At 41.9% G+C, this 22,868-nt stretch overlaps 2 protein-coding genes across 2 annotated transcripts in view; both read left to right on the top strand.

Moving 5' to 3' along the window:
- Positions 1 to 5,211, top strand: part of UBASH3B (ubiquitin associated and SH3 domain containing B) — a 157,529-nt gene extending 152,318 nt beyond the window's left edge. Inside the window, exon 14 of the mRNA XM_070384063.1 lies at positions 686 to 5,211. Within this exon, the coding sequence (XP_070240164.1) occupies positions 686 to 823 (138 nt within the window). The 3' untranslated portion in view covers positions 824 to 5,211. The remainder of the gene's footprint in view (positions 1 to 685) is intronic.
- Positions 5,212 to 18,672: 13,461 nt separating this feature from the next.
- CRTAM (cytotoxic and regulatory T cell molecule) overlaps positions 18,673 to 22,868 on the top strand; it is a 28,799-nt gene continuing 24,603 nt past the window's right edge. Inside the window, exon 1 of the mRNA XM_005896050.3 lies at positions 18,673 to 18,748. Coding sequence (XP_005896112.2) covers positions 18,703 to 18,748 — 46 coding nt within the window. The 5' untranslated portion in view covers positions 18,673 to 18,702. The remainder of the gene's footprint in view (positions 18,749 to 22,868) is intronic.

Here is a 22,868-nt window from a genome sequence, read left to right as displayed (position 1 = left end):
TGTCCCCAGAGAAACCAGTTCAAACTTGATTGCAATTTTTTTCTCATTTTTAAAAAGATTGTTCATGTGTCATTCCTTTCTGTTAGTCTGTAAGTTGCTTGAGGGCAGAGACTTTTGTCTTATTCATAAATGCAGCTCTGGACAGACACACACACACACACAAATAAGTTTTGAAATGCCATGCCTACTGAAGGTAGGAAGGGCAGAGCTTCAGTTTTGAACATTAGATACACATGCCCAAAAAAAATGATAATAAGACATAAAGCAGGATGAAACATTTTTAAAACTTGAATAATCTTTCCCATTGTCCGAGTATAATTTCAGAAACTTTTGAGCTGCATTTTCAGCCTGACTTGCAATCGGGAAGGAACTCTTAGCACCTTAGCTTTATGCATGATTGCTTTTATCTCCCACGCTATTAAGAAAGCATCTATAAACAGTTACTTATCTATACTAGGAGAGCCCACTGTTCAACGAATCCCTTCCAAAGACTCCTCTTGCATTGTGAATACTCTTCCTTCTAATGGATCAGTTGTATCCATTTCATTTTCTTTAGTGACATTTTGGAGGGGATGCTTGCCTGCAAAGGCCCCATTCATTCTTTTGAATTTTCCTTCATCCAGGTAAAAAGTAAAGCACTCAGCCTCTGTTTTCTATTTTCCCTTCCTTTTCTGTCTTCCTTCAGATCCCCTACTTGGGGTTTTGTTCCTGTGAAGAATTAGGAGAAACTGGAATCTGGCAGCTGACAGACCCGCCAATTCTCCCTCTGACCCATGGACCGACCGGGGGCTTCAACTGGAGAGAGACCCTGCTACAAGAGTAACCGGGCGAGCGAACGAGAAGCAGCAGCTTGAGGAAGGCGTGGGGAGAAGTGTCTGTGTGTGTGTTTAGTACCAGTGGGGAAGTCTGCACCACATCCTAAGTGGACAAAGAAGAATTCAGCATCTTTCAGGCTTTAAAGTTCTTAGGATGAGACTGTGTCAAGAAGAGAAAGACTTGATTCAGGGATAAAATTCATTCTCTCTGGACCCTTTTGAGAATTGTCTTCCTACATCAGGGCACCTGCTACCGTGGAGGGTCTTTTCTCACTTCCGTATGTGCTGGCTAAGGAGCCTGGGTCCTCCCAGAGGGAGCCGCCAGCCCACCCTCAGGAAGGATGCAGGAAGGTCCAGCTGGAGGGACTCCAAGCTGCCAGGCTGGGGATGGGATTTTCTTCTAGACTCCGTGCTCCAGTGAAAGCCAAGCTGCAGGATTCCTTCAAGGTTACTAGGAAACTTGTGGCTTCCCATCAGTTTCAACGCTCAGTGCGACCCACACACTAGTGCTGCTGGCTCAAGACCCCTGCTCGGGGACCCTAACCTTACACCGGTACCACCCCATCACGCTTTCTCTACAGCTGACTGCAGCTTCTTGCTACGGTCCTACCCTCTTGCTTCTGTCTGTGAAACGGGGAGAGAAAGCATTTTTGCTCTCCAAAGCACTTTTGGATACTCAGGAGGAAGATAAGATGCACGTGTGAAGCATTCAATTGTAGGCGCAACAAACTTGCAAAACATCAAGTGACTTGGAGTGACTCGTGTTGTAGCCTAACAAGCCACAGCACTTCTGAATCATTTGTGATTTGCTCGCCTTTGCCCCAAGAGTCTAGACCGTGTTAACTGGTTAAGGATGTTGACATTTTCAAAAGATGTATGTCAGATACATCCTTTGAGTCAGCAAGAAGCTCATTCTTGTGCAATATGGACATCTTTCCAAACCATACCAAGGGTCAGGTCATCATACACTCGCAGTACATGTCGACCAGAACATCCACAAACGCGTCCATCACAGCCAGGGATGTACTGCGAAGTCAGGGAACGAACTTAAATGATGACAGTCACGACCACACTGCTGCTTGTGCTGTCGTGTTAGTTCGTCTGTTTTGCTATGATAATTTAAAATAGGTAGGTAGGGCTACTTGAGGAAAGTTGGGAGCTACCACATCCTGTGGTAGCTCGTCACACCTGCTTCCTGAATTTAGAGGGAGTTTATTTAAAAGAAAAATAAACGACAATCAAACCAAAACATCAGTTATTGATGCCTAGTTAATTGTGTGACTAGCTGACTGTCGACGGTAGCAGACAGTGGTCTGGCACGGTGTAGTTCACTCTGTAGGATATACCTGCAAAATGAAATCCCAGCCCTTTGAAGAGAGCACTCATGTAAAACAGATCAGTGTATATTGTAGCATTAAATAAGCTTCAAAACCCAAATGCAGAAAACACATGGTATATAAAAACAGATCTGCGCTCCCATTTGAAACCAGAATTTGATGATCCTTGAAAACAGGAGGAAGTGAAAGGATGCTGGCTACGCATGTTAATTAGCAAGAGGATCACTGTTGGGTTTAAGTCACTTAGAGAAAGATGTCATGAATTTTATATTTTAAGAAACAAACCTTGATTTCTTCCAGCACTGCACACTGATCCATCTTCTGGATCTAGAAGTAACTGTGCTGACATGATTGATTACAAGTTTCAGCTCAAAACGGGGGAAGTACATTACAGGTGTTAAGAAAAAAGTCCCATTATGGCCAGTCCTTCTTTTATTTGTACTGAGGTAAGTCCACTATCACCAGATCTATAATGTTTATTAGATTCTCCACAAATTTTCATGGACTTTCAGTGCTCAGAATGATGCTTGAACATCTCATCTCCGATTTCCTTGAAAAGTGTAGCAGTGTGTGCTGGGCAGCATCTGTACTTGTACAGAAGACAGTTCAGAACTTACCCTCTCTCTCCCTCTCTGTGGACTTAGGCCTTTGATGACCTAATAGGTGGTTTAGGTGGGCTGCAGTCCTATGTGTGAGCAAAGGAAGGCAGAAATCTGAAATAATTTTCTGAATAATTTTAGGTGGAAAACCTTGAGTGAAAGAGTTAATTCCTCTGAGGACCCAGATTGTTGATCAGAATGGCCTGAATGATCTCAATTCACATGAAATTCTCCTTTTCCACATTTACCTACTTGAAAAACTAAACTCGGATGACCCTATTTGAGAAATTCTTTGGAAATTACATTGCATCTATGCATATAAGAAAGAGAAAAGACAACTGTATTATGTGATTTCATATCCATTTAAAATTCTCAGTTGCTGTCTATCACAACTCAAAGTTCAGGCTGGTTCTTTTTGATCTGAGGCTGATGCTTATTAACAAATATTTTGGGGAGTTAGGAGAAAGGAGGAAGGGGAGATGGAAGGAAATGCTAGACAGAAGCAGCAAATGGTTGCTTATAAGAGGAATTTTTTTTTTTTTTTTATGTAGAAAGTTATCTGAAATAGACAGATGAAATTAAAGGATTTAATCTGGGCTTGAAAGTCTGAAACAGTCGGCTGCTCTCACACGTGTGCCACATCATCCCGCTGACAACCCAGTATTATTCACAGATAGACTTTGGTTTCAGTGATTTTAAAATGCCACGTCGATTCCTCTGTGGACTAGAATAATTGGCACATTTTAATGCACAAGCTGGGGTTTCATTTTCCCAGGCTCTTTCTCTCTCACTGCAATGGTAGCTAGGAGCACATTCCTTCACCCTAGCAAGGAGTTCAGAATACAGTGTTTTCCATTACATTTAGATTCATAGAATCTGAATGGCTGATTAAATGGCCATCTGATGGCTGAAAGAGAGGGTATTTTTCACCCTGTATTGAAAGGCTTGGAGGAGTTTCTAGTTTTTATTTTCATTATACTTTAACCAAAGAATTATTTTAAAGTAACCTTATATTTGAAAGATGATTTTGCAAAAAAATAAAATAAAAATAAAAAATATCTTCTGGAGTGATGTCAGTTTGGTAAATCACTGTTTTCTTGCATTTTAGGCTGATGTGGTCGTTTTCCTGTCAGTGGAATCTGAAATGCATATAGATTGTCATCCAGTTGTGCTTAGTATTATCATAAATGTATCTTTTCCACTCAACTAGCTGTGTTCATATTAAACCAAGTCTCTTATTTCAGTCACCTACTGTCATCGGGACTAATTGAAAAACTACAGTCAGAGAAGTTCCTATCTCGTTGCCTTTGTAGAAAGGCAGCCCTATGTGATCAACGGGGAGGCATTCCACGTAACCTAGGCACTCAGCAACTCCAGTGTTTAATTTGAAAGCAGTGATGAATTGCTCTTTTGAATATACTCTTAAGTCACGCGTGTGTCAGAATACAGATGAACCCCCTTTAATTTTCGCAGGCAGTCACAACTGTGCTGTGTCTGCACCAACTCCTCAGATAATGCGGCTCAGGGTTGTTTGCTTTTAAATTGTAGTCCTGCACGCGCGTGTGAAGGCTCAGAGATGCCAGGAGGGCTGCCTCCCCAGGAGGGGTGTGATCTGCAGAGGAGGGTGGGGAAAGAGCAACTTAATGTCTGTGCTGTTTAGCTTAAAGTTCACTTTAGAAAGGTGATGCGGGATATTTTGTTAGTGATGGCAGATGCTTTTCCTGTTTAAACTTAGGATTAAAATTGGATCTGCCTCTTTAATACGTCAACATATTGAATTTTCCTAGGGAAGTGACTGGCTATAACAAAACTTTAAGGGAAGGGAGGAAAAACCTCTGTGCAGAGGAAATAACTTGATTTTTAAATACATATAATATTTTGTTCAGTGTATGTAGGCTTAAAATGATGATGATGGATAGTCAAACTTAATATATAATCAGTTCTTACAATGGTTTTATACTGAACTATTTAGTTGCCATTACACAGAAATTTGAATTTTACAACTGCTCAACTATTCTTGGACTCTGTACAGGATACATATATATATACATATACATATATGTATGTATGTATAATGGGAAACATGTACTGGTTGTTCCTTTGGTTACCACTCAAGATGGGAACAGCACCCTGAAGCATTTTGGTTACACAAAGACCATTCTAAACCTGCTGTTAGGGGAGGTGTATTGGTTTCTTTCTCCTTTATAAGGCTATTGTATCATTAATTCTCTGTGTGATTCAGGTGTATTTATTTGTGACAAGGCTTTGTAATTATAAAAAAGGGAACCCACACCTGACTGTATTGCCAGCTCCCTTGTAAACTACCTGTGGCGTCTCGTTTCCTGGTCGCGTGCTCGTCCTCTCCTCGACACAGCTCTGGCACCATTGTGATTAGTTCATCCACCCCATTAGCATCTCCATTTAAGTGGTTCCCAGATGATTTAATAAAGAGAAACTGTGTCCTCAGTCGATCCAGCGCAGTCTTATATTACATTGAGTGGTCTCTTCTCCTACCATGTCTTCAGATGTTACTATGGTCATTATTATTTGATCAGTGTCCATTAACAACTTATTGACCAAAGGCGTTTTATTAATAATATGTCTCGTTGCCCAGATATTAATGACCAGAGACGTTTCAATATGCACTGACATAACAAACCGCCAACCACAGATGTTAGTTTCTACAAAATCCCCCCTGATCAATAGTGTTTTAAGAGTGAGACCCCTCCCTCAGAGGACCAGAGGACCACTTGCTGCTGATGGAAACGAAGAGGATGCTCCAACAGCATCGTGGGCCTCCAGTCCCTTCTGGTTGGGCATCTGTCTGAGACATCCCGGCTGAAGAGGTGAAATGCCATCCAGGAGTGAAAGAGTGAGCTCGAAAACGCTTCCTCTGCCCCACATGCAAGCCTTCATCCCTCAACACTACCCATCTGGAGGAGGGGTACCAGGAACAATGCAAAGAGAAAGAATTTGGGTAAGAGAGAGGGCAATTCCAGTTCAAACTGGGTTCCACACTATTAAAAGCCACAGACCCCATTTCTGAAGTCATGATCATCATATCAATCAAAATTGAGTTTCTCTGCTCAGATGCTCAGTCGTGTCCAACTCTCTGCGACCCCATGGACTGTAGCCTGCCAGATTCCTCTGTCCATGGGATTTCCCAGGCAAGAATACTGGAGTGGGTTGCCATTTCCTCCTCCAGGGGATCTTCCCAACCCAGGGATCAAACCCACGTCTCTTAACATCTCCTGCACTGGCAAGTGGATTCTTTTATCACTAGCTCCACCTGGAAAGTAATGATATGTTGAGCTAATAGGTTTTAAAATAAGCCATATATGCAAACTCATACCCAAAACATGAGCACAGGTTTCACTGGCACCACTAGGACTACCCCAGCAGGGTAGGGGACTTAACAGCTAGTGTTCATATCTGACAGAAGACCAAGGTATGGTTCACCTTGCGGCTGGTTCTTGGCTTTTCTCTGCCTCAGAGATTCCCAAGCCCACTTTGCCCTTTCGTGATATGTGTGAAGGCTGCCTGTACATCCACAGAAAATCATTGTGCTTTGGATTTAAGCTGAAATCAGCAAAAAGGCCTTTTTTTTTTTTTAAGTTGTTTGCGGACCAAAAAGCTATCTCCCTTTGGAAGAAACAGAATACATCATTTTGCCGAAATAAACATGGAAAACCCAGATGGCTTGCTCCTGGCCATGAAAGGATGCCAAGATTTAGGTAGCCTGCTGGTTGTCATTGTATTGATGGAACAATCTGGAAAGTCTTTGTATCAGTGGAGAGGAACTTGATATTGTACCACAGAAGAAGCCCAAATTCCAGAGTCAGATAGAGCTGGGTTCTGATCCTGCCTCAGCTTCTTTTTAGGTCCCTTAAACTCATTTCACCTGTAAAAGTGGGCATATAATAATTCTTTATAGCATATAAGCATACTTATGCATGCATGGGCTACTAACTCCAGTATTCTTGGGCTTCCCTTGTGGCTCAGCTGGTAAAGAATCCGCCTGCAATACAGAAGACCTGGGTTTGATCCCTGGGTTGGGAAGATCCCCTGGAGATGGGAAAGGTTACCCACTCCAGCATTCTGGCCTAGAGAATTCCATGCACTGCACAGTCCATGGGGTCGCAAAGAGTCTGACACAAGTGAGCGACTTTCACTTTCACTTCACTATGCGTGCATGCTAAATCACTTAAGTCATGACCAACTCTTTGCAACTCCATGGACTAGCCTGCCGGGTCCCTCTGTCCATGGGATTCTCCAGGCAAGAATACTGGAGTGGGTTGCCATTTCCTCCAGGGGAGCTTCCTGACCTAGGGATTGAACCCATGTCTTTTAAGTCTCCTGCATTGGCAGGCAGGTTCTTTACCACTAGCGCCACCTGAGTGTCAAATGGGATAATATAAAATACCTAATACTACATGATAATAATGAAATCACTTCTGCCAAGGCCAAGGTAAAATCACAGATCTAGCCATTCCTCTTGTCTATGGGGAATATGAGGGACAAGGAATAAAAATGGCCTCATTCATATTGATGTCACTTTCCTATTTGCCCCATAATTTAGCTCCTGTAGTAAAAAGAGTAAAAAGTGGGTGTGCTGCTTGAATTCTGTGATTTGTCCAAGAGGCTGCCCTAATGATTTCTATTTGTATAACTGTTGATAATTTTAAAAGCACATTCTCATTTGATCTGAAAAATGATTTTACAAGGTAAGTGAGATCAGGTATTATTAATTTGTATGAGAAAAGATACTGATGGACCTAGAGATTGTAATACTGAATGAAGTACGTCAGAGAAGAATATCATGTGGCATCTGTTACATGCAGAATGTAAAAAGAAATGATAAAAGTGAATTTATATATGAAACAGGAAGAGACTCACAGACTTTCAGAATAAACTTATGCTTGCTGCGGGGGAGGAGGGGGGAAGAGATAAGGAGTTTGGGATGGACACGTACACACTATTTAAAATGGATAACCAACAAGGACCTACTGTATCGCACAGGGATCTCTGCTCAGTGTTATGTGCCAGCCTGGATGGGAGGGGAGTGCGGGGGAGAATGGATACAAGTATATGTATGACCGAGTCCCTTCACTGTTCACGTGAAACTATCACAACACTGTTAATCGGCTATACTCCAATATAAAACAGTATTTCTAAAAACAGTAGTGCAAAAATGAAAAGAAATGTTAAGATACTAAGATCCTGAGGTAGTGAACTTATCCTTCACTCTACAGCACTGACTGAATGCAACGTTCCTAGCAGGTGGTGAACATGAAGTACCTTCACGAGCATGGCAGAAAGTGGGCAAAAATGAGGCTGGAGAGCAGGGCAGACCCAGAAACAGGGTCGTGTATACCAGGGCTCGGAAAAGCATGGCCCACAAGCAGAATCTGGCCCACAGCCTGCATCTGTCATAAGAATGTCTTTACAATTTTAAGTGGCTGAAAAGCATCAAAAGAATTAGATGTGAAAAGATACATGAACTCCTATGTGCGCAGCAGCACTGTTTACAATAGCCAAAACATGGAAACAAGCTAAATGTCCACTGGCAGATTCATGAATAAACATGGGGTGCATACACACAATGGAATACGACTCGGCCATTAAAAAGAAGACAATGCCATTTGCAGCAACACGGATGCAACTAGAGATTGTCATACTAAGTGGAGTCAGTCAGAAAGACAAACACCATATAATACCACTTATATGTGGAATCTAAAAGATGGCACGGATGAACCCACAAAACAGAAACAGACTCACAGACATAGAGAGCCAACTTGTGGTGGCCAAGCAGGGTGAGGGGAGGGACGGACTGGGAATTTGGGGTTAGTAAGTGCAAAGCATTATATTTAGAATGGATAAACAACATCCTACTGCATAGCACAGGGAACTATATCCAGTCTCCTGGGATAAATCACAATGGAAAAGAATATTAAAAAAGAAAATATATATATGTAAAATGAATCATTCTGCTGTTACAGCAGAGATTGGCAAAACAATGTAAATCAACTATACTTCAATTAAAAAAAATATTATGTCAGGGCATAACTCTATAACTGTAGGATAGCCAAATTCCAGTGCCCACAATAAAGTTTTATTGGCAACAGCCATGTTCACAGGTTGGCATATTACTTATGGCTGCTTCCTGGACACAAGAGAAGAGGTGAGTACAAGAGGACACAAGACCCACAGAGTCCAAAATCTTTGCTACTTGGTGCTTTACAGAAAAATTTGCCCACCTCTGCTGTGGACCAAGATGAAGCATTTGGATTTTGTTCTAAGCCCAGAATCCAGCACAGAAACCATTCCCAATGCATAACAAATGAGTACATCGGTGATGTCCAGTAGCTGGTAAAGTGACAGCCAGCATTCTTGGGGGGCTGATCTCTATCAGGCACTTTTCTAGGTCCTTTACCTGTGTTGTTGTTCAGTCGCTAAGTCGTGTCTGACTCTTGCGACCCCATGGACTACAGGCCGCCCATCTCCTCTGTCCGTGGAATCCTCCAGGCAAGAAAACTGGAGTGGGTTGCCATTTCCTTCTCCAGGGGATCTTCCCGACCCAGAGACTGAACCGAGGTCTCCTGCATTAGCATGCAGATTCTTTACTACTGAGTCACCAGGGAAGCCCTATCTTACCTGTGTAAATGTCTTTAATCTTCTCAACAACCCTATTCCAGATACTATTTTTGTTCCCAATTTACAAAAGAGGAAGGTGAGTCTTAGAATCAACAACCTGCCCAAAGTCACATAGCTGGATTTGCCAGATCTGAGATCCCAGGCATTTTCAGCCTGGTTCCAGAGCCTGGGCAAATAGTTTTGAAATATTTTTGAAACAAATCTTAAGGAAACCATCTCAGAACCCTGAGGCACCTGGTGAATACTTGGATTCTTCAGAACACTGCTCTCATCCAACCCCCCTGTTTGCACATGAAGACACCAAGGGAAGTCATTTGTTCTGGGAGATCTGTGAACTAAGACCAGAAGCTGGCGCGTGCTGCTCTGCGGTCCGTTCCCCCAAACCACAGTTTCCTTCTGAAACTGGCTCTTACTTGGGTTCTGTTTTCAGAATGGTCCGTTTGATTACATTAAGTTGTAGGCAGAAGCCTTAAGAACGAAAGCTGAGCTGGTCCTTTCCAAGTGCATCTCGGTTGCTTTGGTTCCCATGGGGATGAAATGCAGCCCCAGTCCCCCGAGGTCTGCAGATTTATGGAGCATCTTCAATGTGCTGCCCTGCTGGCCACATTGGATTCTGATTCAGACCTCCCAGTCACCTTATCCTGTGATTATTCTCCCCAGTTTACAGATGAGGATGCTGATTCCAAGAGACAAGTAGTCTTCTCGGGGCTACACGGCTGCTAGTGACAGGATCCAGGTGAAAAGTCCGGGTCTATCTGCCTCCTGCCCCCTTATCCCGCTAAGCTTTGCTGCTCCTGCTGCTGCTGCTAAGTCGCTTCAGTCGTGTCCGACTCTGTGTGACCCCATAGACAGCAGCCCACCAGGCTCCCCTGTCCCTGGGATTCTCCAGGCAAGAACACTGGAGTGGGTTGCCATTTCCTTCTCCAATGAATGAAAGTGAAAAGTGAAAGTGAAGTTGCTCAGTCATGTCCGACTCTTAGCGACCCCCTCGATTGCAGCCCACCAGACTCCTCCGTCCATGGATTTTCCAGGCAAGAGTACTGGAGTGGGGTGCCATTGCCTTCTCTGTTGCTGCTCCTAGGAAGCCCTTTTCTCAATCAGTAACCAGTTATAGAGACTTTGCTAACAATCCAGCAGTTAAGACTTCATCTGCAGGGGGTGCAGGTTCGATCCCTGGTCTGGGAGCTAAGATCCCACATGCCTCGCGACCAAAACATAAGACAGAAACAATATTGCAACAAATTCAACAAAGACTTTAAAACTGGTCCACATCAACAAATTATTAAAAGGAAAATAACTAGTTGTAGAGGCTGCTGCTCTGGTTTAGAAACTCCCCAAGCACTCCACGTCAATGACAGTACTTGGAGAATCCAGACACAGCGTGATGGGGCATCCCGTATCTGCAGGGAAATGCAAGTCAGGTCTCATCTCTGGGCCTGGCATTGGGAAAGGCCATGGATTTGTCACAGGAGCCATGAAAGGTCAAGAAGAAAGTTTAGGCCCCTCTTGTAATTGCACCAAAAACCCCAGAGACTTCTACACATGGGGAAATCCCCTGTCTTTTCTGACCCTTCAAATAGTCCATCTTTCACCTACTTGATAAATCTTTTCAGATTTTTTTTTTCTTCCTGACAACCTAGGCTGACCAGGATGATGATGTTTATTTCTCTCAAATCTGTCCCCCAACACCCCCACCCTATCGAATGCTACTTCCTATGAATACAAAAGCATATTATGGGGATTTCATAAAACGCAGATCAAAGTGACAAACGGGCTTTTGGCGCTGAGACCTCCCACACACAAAGTGGTCAGTAGACACTTTTCCATTAGAAAATAATAGGTAAATGGTCACTCCTTGACCACCATGCTCCAACCTCACCTTTTCCCTCCACTCGCTAAGCAGCCACAGCTTGCTACCTTCCCCTGCTGAGCCCCCTGTGGGTTGCAGGCTGAAGTGAGGGTGTTGAGAGTGGGAGGGATGATGCAAACCACAAGGGCATGTCACTCAGAGTCTGCCTTGCAGCGTTTCCCCCACGGACCATCTGTCATCTCTGAGTCCAGTGGACTATTGTGACATTTCTCAAGGTTGGCGACCGGTTGATAGCACATCCGGGGGTGAATACAGTTACATTCATCATCTTCCAGAGGACAATTTAAAGTAAAATGTTTAATGCTCTGAAAAGTTGTAAGACAAACATCCTTTCAGGCTCAGAGAAAAAGAGCAGTGTTTCTATCTCAAATAGAGGATTCAGTCTTCCTTTCCTTCACTCGCTCATTTGACAACCTATTTCAGATGCTGAGATGGAGATTTGTGTGCTGGGGTTTATAGCCGTGGCCTCAGGACAACACTTGTTAAAGAAGCGAGATGAGGCAGAGAGAGACACTGAGCTCGGGTGATGGCAACAAAGGTCTCAGCCAACCCTGATCCTGAAGGGAGCTCTGGAGCTGGACCATTTCTCTTTAGAGTTGCTCCACCTGCAGGCAAGGGCACAAAACCTTTCAGCCCCTCTCAGGGGGCCCTTGGAGGAGGTAATGGCTTAGATAAAATGGTTCTCTGCACTGGAGGCAATTCTCAGAGAAGGACCCACCTAACATGTCCCAGCCTCTGGGGAATGGAGGGGGAATCTGGGGAGCTCTCCTGAGTGTACACTCCAGGTGCCAACTAAGGACCAGCATTTACTTAACACCTCTTGCTAACCTTGAACTTTTTCTGTAAATTGGAAGATTATCACAAAAAAGCCAGTGTGGTTCCTCTTATTTTAAAGTTTTGCTACAACTGATTCAATTTAATAATCAATTATTTAGCCTATCTCATGGTAAACAAACCAGAAGTCCACCTCCAGGTGAGTGGGCAAGCTGGTAAATTCATATCATGAACTACTACCCAGCCATAGAAAGGAATGAACCCTCCATACATTATTTTGAGATGAACAGTGACAGAAAGCAGATCAGTAGTTGTTGAAGAGGGGAGATAGAGAGGGAAAAGAGAGAGGATTACAACAGGCAGGAGGAAACTTTTGGGGGTGCTGGATATGTTCACTGTTTTGATAGTGATGATGATTTAATAGGTATATGCATATGTCGACATTTATCAAATTGTCCGTTTTAAATATAGACAATTCATTATGTCAATTATATCTCAATAACACTGTTAAAAAGATTCCTATGATCTTTGACTAAACAACAAAGCTACAGTAATCAAAACAGTACAGTACTGGCTCATGGATAAATGAAACAAAGCAGAAAGCTCAGAAATAAACCCACACACTTATGGCCGGTTTATATATGATAAAGCATGCAAGAATATACAATGGAGAAAAGACAGTCTCTCCAATAAGTGACACGGGAAAAACTGGACAGCTACATCAAAAGAATGGAACTAGAACATTTTCTAATATCATATTCAAAAATAAACTCAAAGTGGGAGAAGAAAGACCTAAATGTCAGACCATATACTATAAAACTCTTAGAGGAAAACATAAGCAGAACACTCTTTGACATAAATGGCAAAAAATATTTTTTGGATCCATCTCCTAGAGTAATGAAAATGAAAATAAACAAATGGGACCCAATTAAACTTTAAAAGTTTTGGCACAGTAAAGCAAGCCGTTCAAAAATGAAAAGACAACCTATGATCTGGAAGAAAATATTTGCAAATGATGCAAGCAAGAAAGGATTGTTTTCCAAAATATATCAATATAAAAGCTCACACTGCTCAGTATCTAAAAAACAAACAACCCAATCAAAAAATGGGTAGAAGACCTCAATAGACATTTCTTCAAAGAAGACATACAGGGAGACAACAGGCGCATGAAAAGATGCTCAGTGTTGCTAATTATTAGAGAAGACGAATCACCTCACACCGGTCAGAATGGCCACCATCAGAAAGTTGACAAATAAATGCTAGACAGACTGTAGAGAAAAGGCAACCCTTCCATACTGTTGGTGGGAGTGCAAATTGGTGCAGCCACTATGGACAAAAGTATGGAAGTTCCTTTAAAAACTAAAAATAGAGCTACCATATGATACTGCAATCCCACTCCTGGGCGTGTATCTGGAGAAAATAATGGTTCAAAAGGAAACATGTACCCCAGTGTTCACTGCAGCACTGTTTACAACAGCCAAGACAAGGCAACAACCTAAATGTCCACTGACAGATGAATGGATAAGATCTAGTATGCTAAAAAGAAACTATCATGGGGGCAAAGAAAGTGGAGAATCAATTTTCCCCTCCCTGGGAGAGCAGAGGATAACAACAGCTAACTCATATAGTATTTACTGCGCGCGCTCAGTCTCATCCCACTCTTTGCGACCCCATGCACTGTAGCCCACCAGACTCCTCTGTCCATGGGATTTCCCAGGCAAGGATACTGGAGTGGGTTGCCATTTCCTCCTCCAGGGGATCTTCCTGACCCAGGGATGGAACCCGTATCTCCTGCATTAGCAGGAAGGTTCTTCAGCACTGTTCCACTCACTGTGTGTACTCAGCCGCTTCAGTCACATCCAGCTCTTCTGCAACCCTATGGACTGTAGCCCCCCAGGCTCCTCTGTCCATGGGATTCTCCAGGCAAGACTACTGGAGTGGGTTGCCATGCCCTCCTCCAGGGGATCTTCCTGATCCAGGGATTGAACACACCTCTCTTATGTCATCTGCATTGGTAGGCGGCTTCTTTACCACCAGCACCACCTGGGAACCTCTACACATCCTTTAACTCTCACATCAACCATGGGCGTGAGTGCTGTCATTCTACCCATTTCCCAGATAAGAAAACTTCAGGCTTTGATTCCAGAGAGATGGTTCCAGAGTCCATATTCTTAAACACTAATTACTATTCCTCTTTGAGAAGTGCTGGGCCTCAGAAGACAAATAAGAGTCTCCTCAGAAACACAAGGTCAGTTTAAGCAGATAGGGTAGTGTGAACTACAGCACTGTAAACTGTGAGCATGAAAATGTGCTGTGTGCTTGATCTAGGACAAGAATTGTCTACGGGTAGGTTTGGGGCAAGGGTGGAAAAGAAGGCTGAAACAGTAGATTGGGGCCAGAGTGTGAATGGCCTCGAACAACCTGCCAATTTGTACTATAGCCTTCAGGCAAAAAGAAGCCGCTAAAAGCTTCAGAGCAGAAGAACAACAGCAAATTTGTGTTTTGAAAGAGAATGAGGAAGTCGACCTGCCTACTGTGAAACAAACACCTGGCAAATTTCATGTGTCTCCATTCTCAAACAAAAGCCCATTTGATTCATGAATATTGTACTAAAACCACGTTACATCAACAGATTTGGGACAAAATGTGCTGTAGACTTAGGTTTCAGTCTCAGAACTTCTTTTTTAAGATAGTGGAAGATTTTTTAATCAAAACACAAAAAGCACCAATCATAAGAAGAAAAAGTGACAAACTGGACAACAGTAGAACTAAAGACCAGGACACTGCGCTGCCAGCAGGGAGCACAGGCTCCATTCCGGGTTGGGGAATTAAGGGCCCACATGATGCGAAGTGTAGCTGAAAAAGAGAAAGAGGATTTTAAGAGAGTGAAAATGTAAGCCACACACATGGAAAACGTATTTCCAACACCTGTAACTGACAAAGAGCTTATTTCTAGAACATACAAAGAAGTTCCATCAAGTAAAAGGCAGACAATCCTATAAAGAAAATGGGGAAAGGACTTGAATGAATACATCACAAAAAGTTACCCAGGTGACTGCTGCTGCTGCTGCTAAGTCACTTCAGTCATGTCCGATTCTGTGCCACCCCATAGACAGCAGGGATTCTCCAGGCACGAACACTGGAGTGGGTTGCCATTTCCTTCTCCAATGCATGAAAGTGAAAAGTGAAAGTGAAGTCGCTCAGTCGCGTCCGACCCTCAGCGACCCCATGGACTACAGCCTACCAGGCTCCTCCATCCATGGGATTTTCCAGGCAAGAGTACTGGAGTGAGGTGCCATTGCCTTCTCCGACCCAGGTGACTATTAAACACAAAAAAGCTGTCAACCTCATTAGATATCAGAAAAATACAAACTAAAATTACAATAAAACAAAGAGCTGAAATTAAAAGACAAACATGGGTGATAAGGCAGAATAAAGAAACCCCCAAGGACTGCTGGAGGGAGAGTAAATTAACAGAACTTTATGTTTTTTAATTTAAATTTATTTATTTTAATTGGAGGCTAATTACTTTAAACAGAACTTTAAAGAGACACATAATTCCTAGGAAAGTACCCAAACAAAATGTATGTGCTTGAGCTCCAACGGCCATGACAAAAAATGTTGAGAGCTTTACTCTCAGTGACTCTGAAACTGGAAACAGCTGTAAATGTCCACAAAAGAAGAATAGACAAAAGTGACAAATTTATAAACTAGAATATTCTACAGCAATGAAAATGAGAGTACTATATCTACATGTAAGAGTGTGAATAAGTCTCAAAAACATAATATTGAATGAAAGAAGCCAAACACAGAAGAATACATGGTTTATGATTCCATTCATATAAGTTTCAAACACAGGCAAAACCATTTTTACAGTGTAAACATAAAGATATTATTAATCTTTGATTATCTTTGGGGAGGCAGGGAGGGTCTGATATAAGAGGGCTTCTGGGGTCCTTTGCTGTTGCTTAGTCACTAAGTCATGTACGAATCTTTGCGACCCCATGGACTGTAGCCTGCCAGGCTCCTTTGTCCGTGGGAGTCTCCAGGCAACCATACTGGAGTGGGTTGCCATTTCCTTCTCCAGGGGATTTTTCTGACCCAGGGATCGGACCCATGTACCCTGCATTGGCAGGCAGATTCTTTACCACTGAGCCACCTGGGAAGCCCTAGCAATGTTCTATTTTTTGACCTGGGTTATGGTTATTCTCCAGTCACCTGAGTCTTGTATTCATTAAGTCATTTCTGCCCATTTCTCCACATTTTACCAACAGAAAATGACAGAAAACCATGATTAAAAAAGAGAGAAGCCAAGTGACCCTTCTCCAGGACCTGAATTTAGTTCCAAAGAGGTCAAAGCTTTTTTTTCACCGGCTTAAAATGAGAACTTCCATGATGACACTTTTACTTTTGTTTCTTGTCAGTGATTTTTTTTTTTTTTACCTCCTCTTAAATATATTCAAGTTAAATGACGAGCTCAAGATCTGAAAAGTCAAGCAGTAACTAAGTCCAGACCTGCTTCTGGCTTTATGAGAGCACATCTGACACCACTGTGTCAAGAGGAAAAATAAAGCCTTTTCCTCTTGTGCTCTGACAGGAAGGTTAGAAAATTCTATAGGGAATAGCATTCTTCTAGGTGAAAACAAGCATGGGAAACAACTAACTAGCCACAGGCAATTCACACCTTTGAAGGGAGGCCCTGAGACAACTTACAGCACTTCCCCTGGGCTTCCTTAATGGGGAGCAGATCAAGTGTCACTCCAAAGCAGAGACAAGACATTGGTGGGAAAACCAAATGCTTAGAGAGCCATGGAGCCATAGCAGGAAGAACGTGAAGTTCTGGAGGGAATCTTATGCAGGAGAAGGGGGCAGGAATGAGACCAAATACTCAACAGTCTTGGTTTGTACTCTCAGTTCCGCCACTGACTGTGTCACCTCAACCAAACCCTTCAATTCTCTATTTTGAAAAGTAGTACAGTGCAACCTGAGCACCAAAGAACTGCTGCTTTCAAACTGTGGTGCTGGACAAGACTCTTGAGAGTCCCTTGGAGAGCAAGGAGATCAAACTGGTCAATCCTAAAGGAAATCAACCCTGAATACTCATTGGAAGGACTGATGCTGAAGCTCTAGTACTTAGGCCTCCTGATGCAAAGAGCCGACTCATTGGAAAAGACCCTGATGCTGGGAAAGACGGAGGGCAAAAGAAGAAGAAGAGGGAGGCAGAGGATGATATGGTTGGATAGCCTCACTGACTCAATGGACATGAACTTGGGCAAACTCTGGGCAACAGTGAGGCACAGAGAAGCCTAGTGTGCTGCAGTCCATGGGGTCACAAAGAGTCAGACATGACTTAGCAACAGAACAACAATGCAATCTACTGATTCCCCACTTCTAGAAGCAAGTCCATACACTTCAATATATTCAACAAGGAGAACCTTCTATGGCCCTAGCCACACCAGCTAGTGGCAGAGACGGGGCTACTTCCCACATCTCTTGGTTTCAATTCCAGAAAACTCTCACCATCAGTGCTGCTCACACTTGCCTTCTGATACCTGGAGACCTTGTTAAATGTACCAGCAGCTACTCATTCCAGTGAAATTCTCATTAATCAGTCTGGAGTGGACCCTACCAGTCTGCATTTCTTAGCTGGTGGCCCAAGACATTTAAATCCTCAAACAATTTGAGAAACAGGACATTATATCCCAGTAAACTCCAAGCAAACTCAATTTTCTTTATTTTTATTCTCTTTCTGTCTATTAAATTAGGGGAAATATTTGAAAGATGTTTTTGATGGATATAATGTTCCCCACCCAAACTATCAATACATTTAAGAATATTAACATTAATTTCAACTAGAACCAGTAAATATTATTTCCTTTACAATTCTCTAAACATTGCAGACTAACCTATTTTCTAAACATAAGTCTATTTGTATTGTGCTGTGTGTCCCTGAAAAAATGAAATAAAGTCTATCTCAATTCATCTGGTTAATGAGAATCAAATACCAAAATTGCATATCGTTGCCCCCACTATATCATATTCTCCTTAAACACAAGGCTTTATCTTTCATATCTGTTCATATCTTAGAGCAATACTTAACAAGATGGCTAGGTATGGATGGTGGATGAATGATGGAAGGGTAGGGGGGGTGAATGGATACATATATATTTTTTTTAAATGAGTAAATATATGAATTAGTGAATTCTGCCCCCTGATAACTACAGGAAATTGTTGCCAGAGCTAGAAACAATCAGCAAATCTTGACTGATTTAAATTGTTTAATAAACTAGAAAAGTGAAAAGAAGTTGACATCACTACACAGGAACCTTTTCATTTCTCTCCCACCTCCTCGCTCTCCAAAAGCCCTCCAACTCACTGACTTATAAGGACTACCCACGTGCGGTAGAAAGATCTGTGCCACCAACACATCACTCACCCGTCTCCACCATCGGGGTGACACATGTGGTTCCCTAAATGTTCCACCTGGAGGTATTTTGAGGGCAGCTAACTAAAAGGGGGCTTCCAGAGCCAACGGAGGAGGTGTGAGATGAGGTCACAGAGCCACTGCCTCCCTCTCTCAAGAGAAACCACTCTGCTCTATTTATTTCAGAACCCAGAGGAAGTCGACAAGTGTGACAACAGCAGAGCACAGCATGTGGTGGAGAGTTTGCAGCTTGCTGGCGTGGTTCCCCTTACAAGGTAAGGACTCAGAGCTCGTGTTTTTTTGATGCTCAGTTGACCTAATGTTTGGGGGCACATCTATCAGTCAGTCTACTGCTCTCATAGAGGACTGACTGCAGAAGCACCTCAGGTAAATCTCTCACTTTCCACATAAATCTCTCAGATTCCACTATGATTACACATTGGAGGGATGTTACAGGATGAATTGAATCTCATGTTCAATTGCTAAAGGGTCTACAGAAAGGGTCATTGTAGTGTGTGTCTCCGTGGAATCTGGGTTATGGCAAAGTGTAACTAACAAGCGTACTACTGTCTTTTAAGGGTATACCAGTTGAAAGAGCATCAGTTTGGCATTTTAAAACCTTTTTATTCTTTGGTCTTACTGTACAGCACAGGGAACGCTGCTCGAACTTATGTGGCAGCCTGGATGGGAGAGGGGTTTGGGGGAAATGGATACATGTATATGCATGGCTGAGTCCCTTTGCTGTCCAACTGAAACTATCACAACATTGCTAATTGGCTATACTCCAAAACAAAATAAAAGCTTAAAACAACAACAACAACAAAAAACCTCCTTGTTGTATAAGCCTGAGCCAAATAATTTCTCTGAAACAGTTTCTACATCTTGAAATTAAAATGATAATGATGTTTGATCTACCAAACCCTATTGTTATAAGGATCAAATTTCAATTGTAAAAGTACTTTGAAAATGGCAAAATGCTAGACAACCCTGAATTAGTTCGGAAATCATGATTCCAGTGAAAATCTTGTGCTTATTTTTTGAGTCACTTTACATTTCCTTATTATTTGCAAATGTGATTTTCAATGCTTAATTCTAATGTTGCACTATGAACATTAAAGAAAGACACATAGTTCTTCTCAGCACAGGTTAAATCATTCCTACCCCAAAGTGGGGGCAGGATGTATTGTCCCTGAATCTCTGATTGCAACTTGTATCATTTTATTGCAAAGAAAATCACATATATACAGGGTTGCTTGTTTCCAAATATCGAATCTATAGTTATCTTCCAAGTGAAGCATCTCTCCTTCTAAATCTTCCTTCACCATAGAACTGCATCTGGAGAATGTACCTTTTAAAACTAGATTTCCTTACGGCTACCAAAGGGGAAACGGAGGGGGATGAATGAATTAGGGGTTTGGGATTAACATATTCACACTACTTTATATAAAACAGAATATCAACAAGGACTTACTGTAGAACACAGAGAACTCTACCCAATATTCTGTAATAACCTATAGGGGGAAAGAATTTAATAAATATGTATAGCTGAATCATTCTGCTATACACCTGAAACCAACATAATATTGTAAATCAACTATACTCTTAATACAAAATAAAAATTAAATTAAAAAAAAAAAACTAGATTTCCTATTTTACACAGTATTCCAATTTCCTACTTTATACACTTCAATTAGTGCTCTCTTTTTTGGTCCCTGTACCCTGAGGCACTTAATAAAGATTCAATTTTGGTAATAAATAAGTTTCTTCAATAAGTGGCTTGAAGAAGAGCTAATGCATTCATAAAAAGTACATGTAAGTGGCTAAAATTAGAATGCTTTCTATTATTCCAAAATTTAAAGCCTTTAACTGACCTTCACTTTTTCAGTAGTCATTTTCTTTCAAAAATACCTCACAAAAATAATGTTTTAAATAAAAACTACAATAATTGTGCCCTAAAGTAAGCTGAAGATAAGTCTTATAGAATATAAATTACTCAAGTACTGTTTATAAAGAAAGGGGAGAAATGTATTTATTGCATAATGTACAATGCTGGGTACTCTATGTTAATTTCATTTATCCTAGCAAAAAAAAAAAATGAGAGAGGTATTCATATCCCTAATTTATATATGATAAAATTGAGGTTACAAGAAGTTAGAAAACCTGCTAGTAACTAACAATGTAAATATCAGCAGAGCACATAGTAAAAGTACTATCTCAAGAAAGTTTTCAGGGAGAGTGTATGAATTGGACTGTGATAGAAAATATATTTCTTGATGTGGTTCAAAAGTTTGAAAGCCAGTGATTTGCACAATATGGAAGATTCATTATTGAAAAATCCTCAACTGAAAACTCATCCCAAGGGGGCCATCCGGAGGGCATCTAGGGTCAATCGTATCTGAGAACCAGTTGCCCACTGTGTGTGTGCTGTGTGTTCAGTCCCTTCAGGCGTGTCTGACTCTTTACAACCCTGTGGACTGTAGCCCACCAGGCTCCTGTGTCTATGGGATTCTCCAGGCTAGAATACTGAAGTGGGTTGCCATGCCCTCCTCCAGGAGATCTTCCCAACCTGGGGATCGAACCTGTGTCTGCCTGTGTCTCCTGCATTGCAGGTGGATTCTTTACCCACTGAGCCACCTGGGAAGCCGACTCTAACCTAATCTTACTCATGCCCATCAGGGTCCCAAACAGGATAGGAGCTGACCATGCTGCTTTCTTATCAGCAAAAAGGCAGGAAATCATCAGTTTGGGCAACATAAATTGCCAGCTGTTTTTAGCTAATTGAATTATGGGAAGATCATGACACCTTCTTTTACTGCACAACTTCCATGGGTGCCAAAAACTTAAAGACCAAAAAAAAAAAAAAAAGACCTATAATCTTGGAACCTGCCCTCTTTTCAGGATTCCTACTGGCAGCCCCTAGGGTGGGTCAAATACAGTAAGAATGGAGAATTTTTCAAAATTCATCCCATTTTCCTATATTGTGGATGATGAAAACCCACCAATTTGCACCCTCTATTCTGGTCATTTCATGGAGAGTAGGATGCATGAGCCACTCTAGTTGCAGATGGAGTAAGGTCCTCTCAATATTTCCTTTGACCAGGAAAGAGTCATCCATTTACTGACATGTTGAGACAAGATTCTTTAAAGCTATACTGGAAATCATTCAATTTTGACAAAATTTGATTCATTTTGACATATAATCTTCTCTATTGAGTCTGTCTAAAGAATAACAATGATGCCTTTTTGTAATGATCTGAATCCAAGCATGTTTTGCCTGCTAACCTCAAAAGGGGAACACAAATAAGGCTCTGATCTGAGACTTAACTCATTGTGTGTCTCTGATTCTAACTTAGCTCCAGCCTTTATTATTTAATGTAAAGTGAGCATCCTATTAATATATTAGTGAATATACATTTACTCATATTTAGCCATTGATTGAACAAATACTTAAAATCTGAGATTGTGCTCAGCCCTGGGAATACAAACAACTTTTGTATGAGGAGTTTGTAATCTATCCACAAGAGACATACTCGTAACTGAAAAAGTGATGTGTGAAGTGCTGCACATGTATACCTGTGGCGGATTCATTTTGATATTTGGCAAAACTAATACAATTATGTAAAGTTTAAAAATAAAATAAAATTTAAAAAAAAAGAAAAGTCTATCTGAAGCCTTCAGGGATCTGGAGGAGAGAGGAGGTCACTGAAGGGGAGAGAGAAGTGAAAGGCCAGTTGAGTTGGGCAGGTTTGACAAAAGTGGTGTAATTTGACTTAAGTCTTGAAGGAGCTAAGAAAGGCATTCGAGGCTGAGAACAGCATGGACAAAGGGAAAGGATCTTCTTGAGTCCAAAATTTCTGGAGTTTGCAGGTGGCCATTTACATGGGGCACCTGAAAGGGAGTATCAGCAAATAAAACTGGAGAAGATAGAAGGTCCAATTATCTGAAATACTGGCCTGATTCATATAAGCAGTGGGAGCCACAGCAAATATTCTAATGAAGGGATCGATTGAATTTGTATATTTTATATGTAATTTTTTTTTAAGAATCTGAGTTTTTATTTTTAACTTTTGGCCGAACTGCAAAATCCCACGGCTTGTGGGATGTGGGATCTTAGTTCCCTGACCAGAGATGGAGCTTGGGCCCTTGGTAGTGGGTGTGCAGAGTCCTAACCACTGGACCACAAGGGAATTTCCTTTCATTGTAATGCTGAAGCAGATGAAAAATGGTAAGTTAGAGGGAGCAGAGGCTAGAAGGAGGTTACTGCAACGGTCCAAGAGAGAAACAATGCAGGCAGTGATAGTAGGGAAAAAGAAAAGAGGAATGAATTGATTCAAGAGATGTTTTGGAGAGGGAAGAGGCTGGGGTGCCTCTCAGATACCTGGCATGCAGTGGCTT

The sequence above is a fragment of the Bos mutus genome, chromosome 15 (genome assembly GCF_027580195.1).
Source record: "Bos mutus isolate GX-2022 chromosome 15, NWIPB_WYAK_1.1, whole genome shotgun sequence".
Classification (NCBI taxonomy): domain Eukaryota; kingdom Metazoa; phylum Chordata; class Mammalia; order Artiodactyla; family Bovidae; genus Bos; species Bos mutus.
This window is presented reverse-complemented; position numbering and strand designations above follow the sequence as displayed.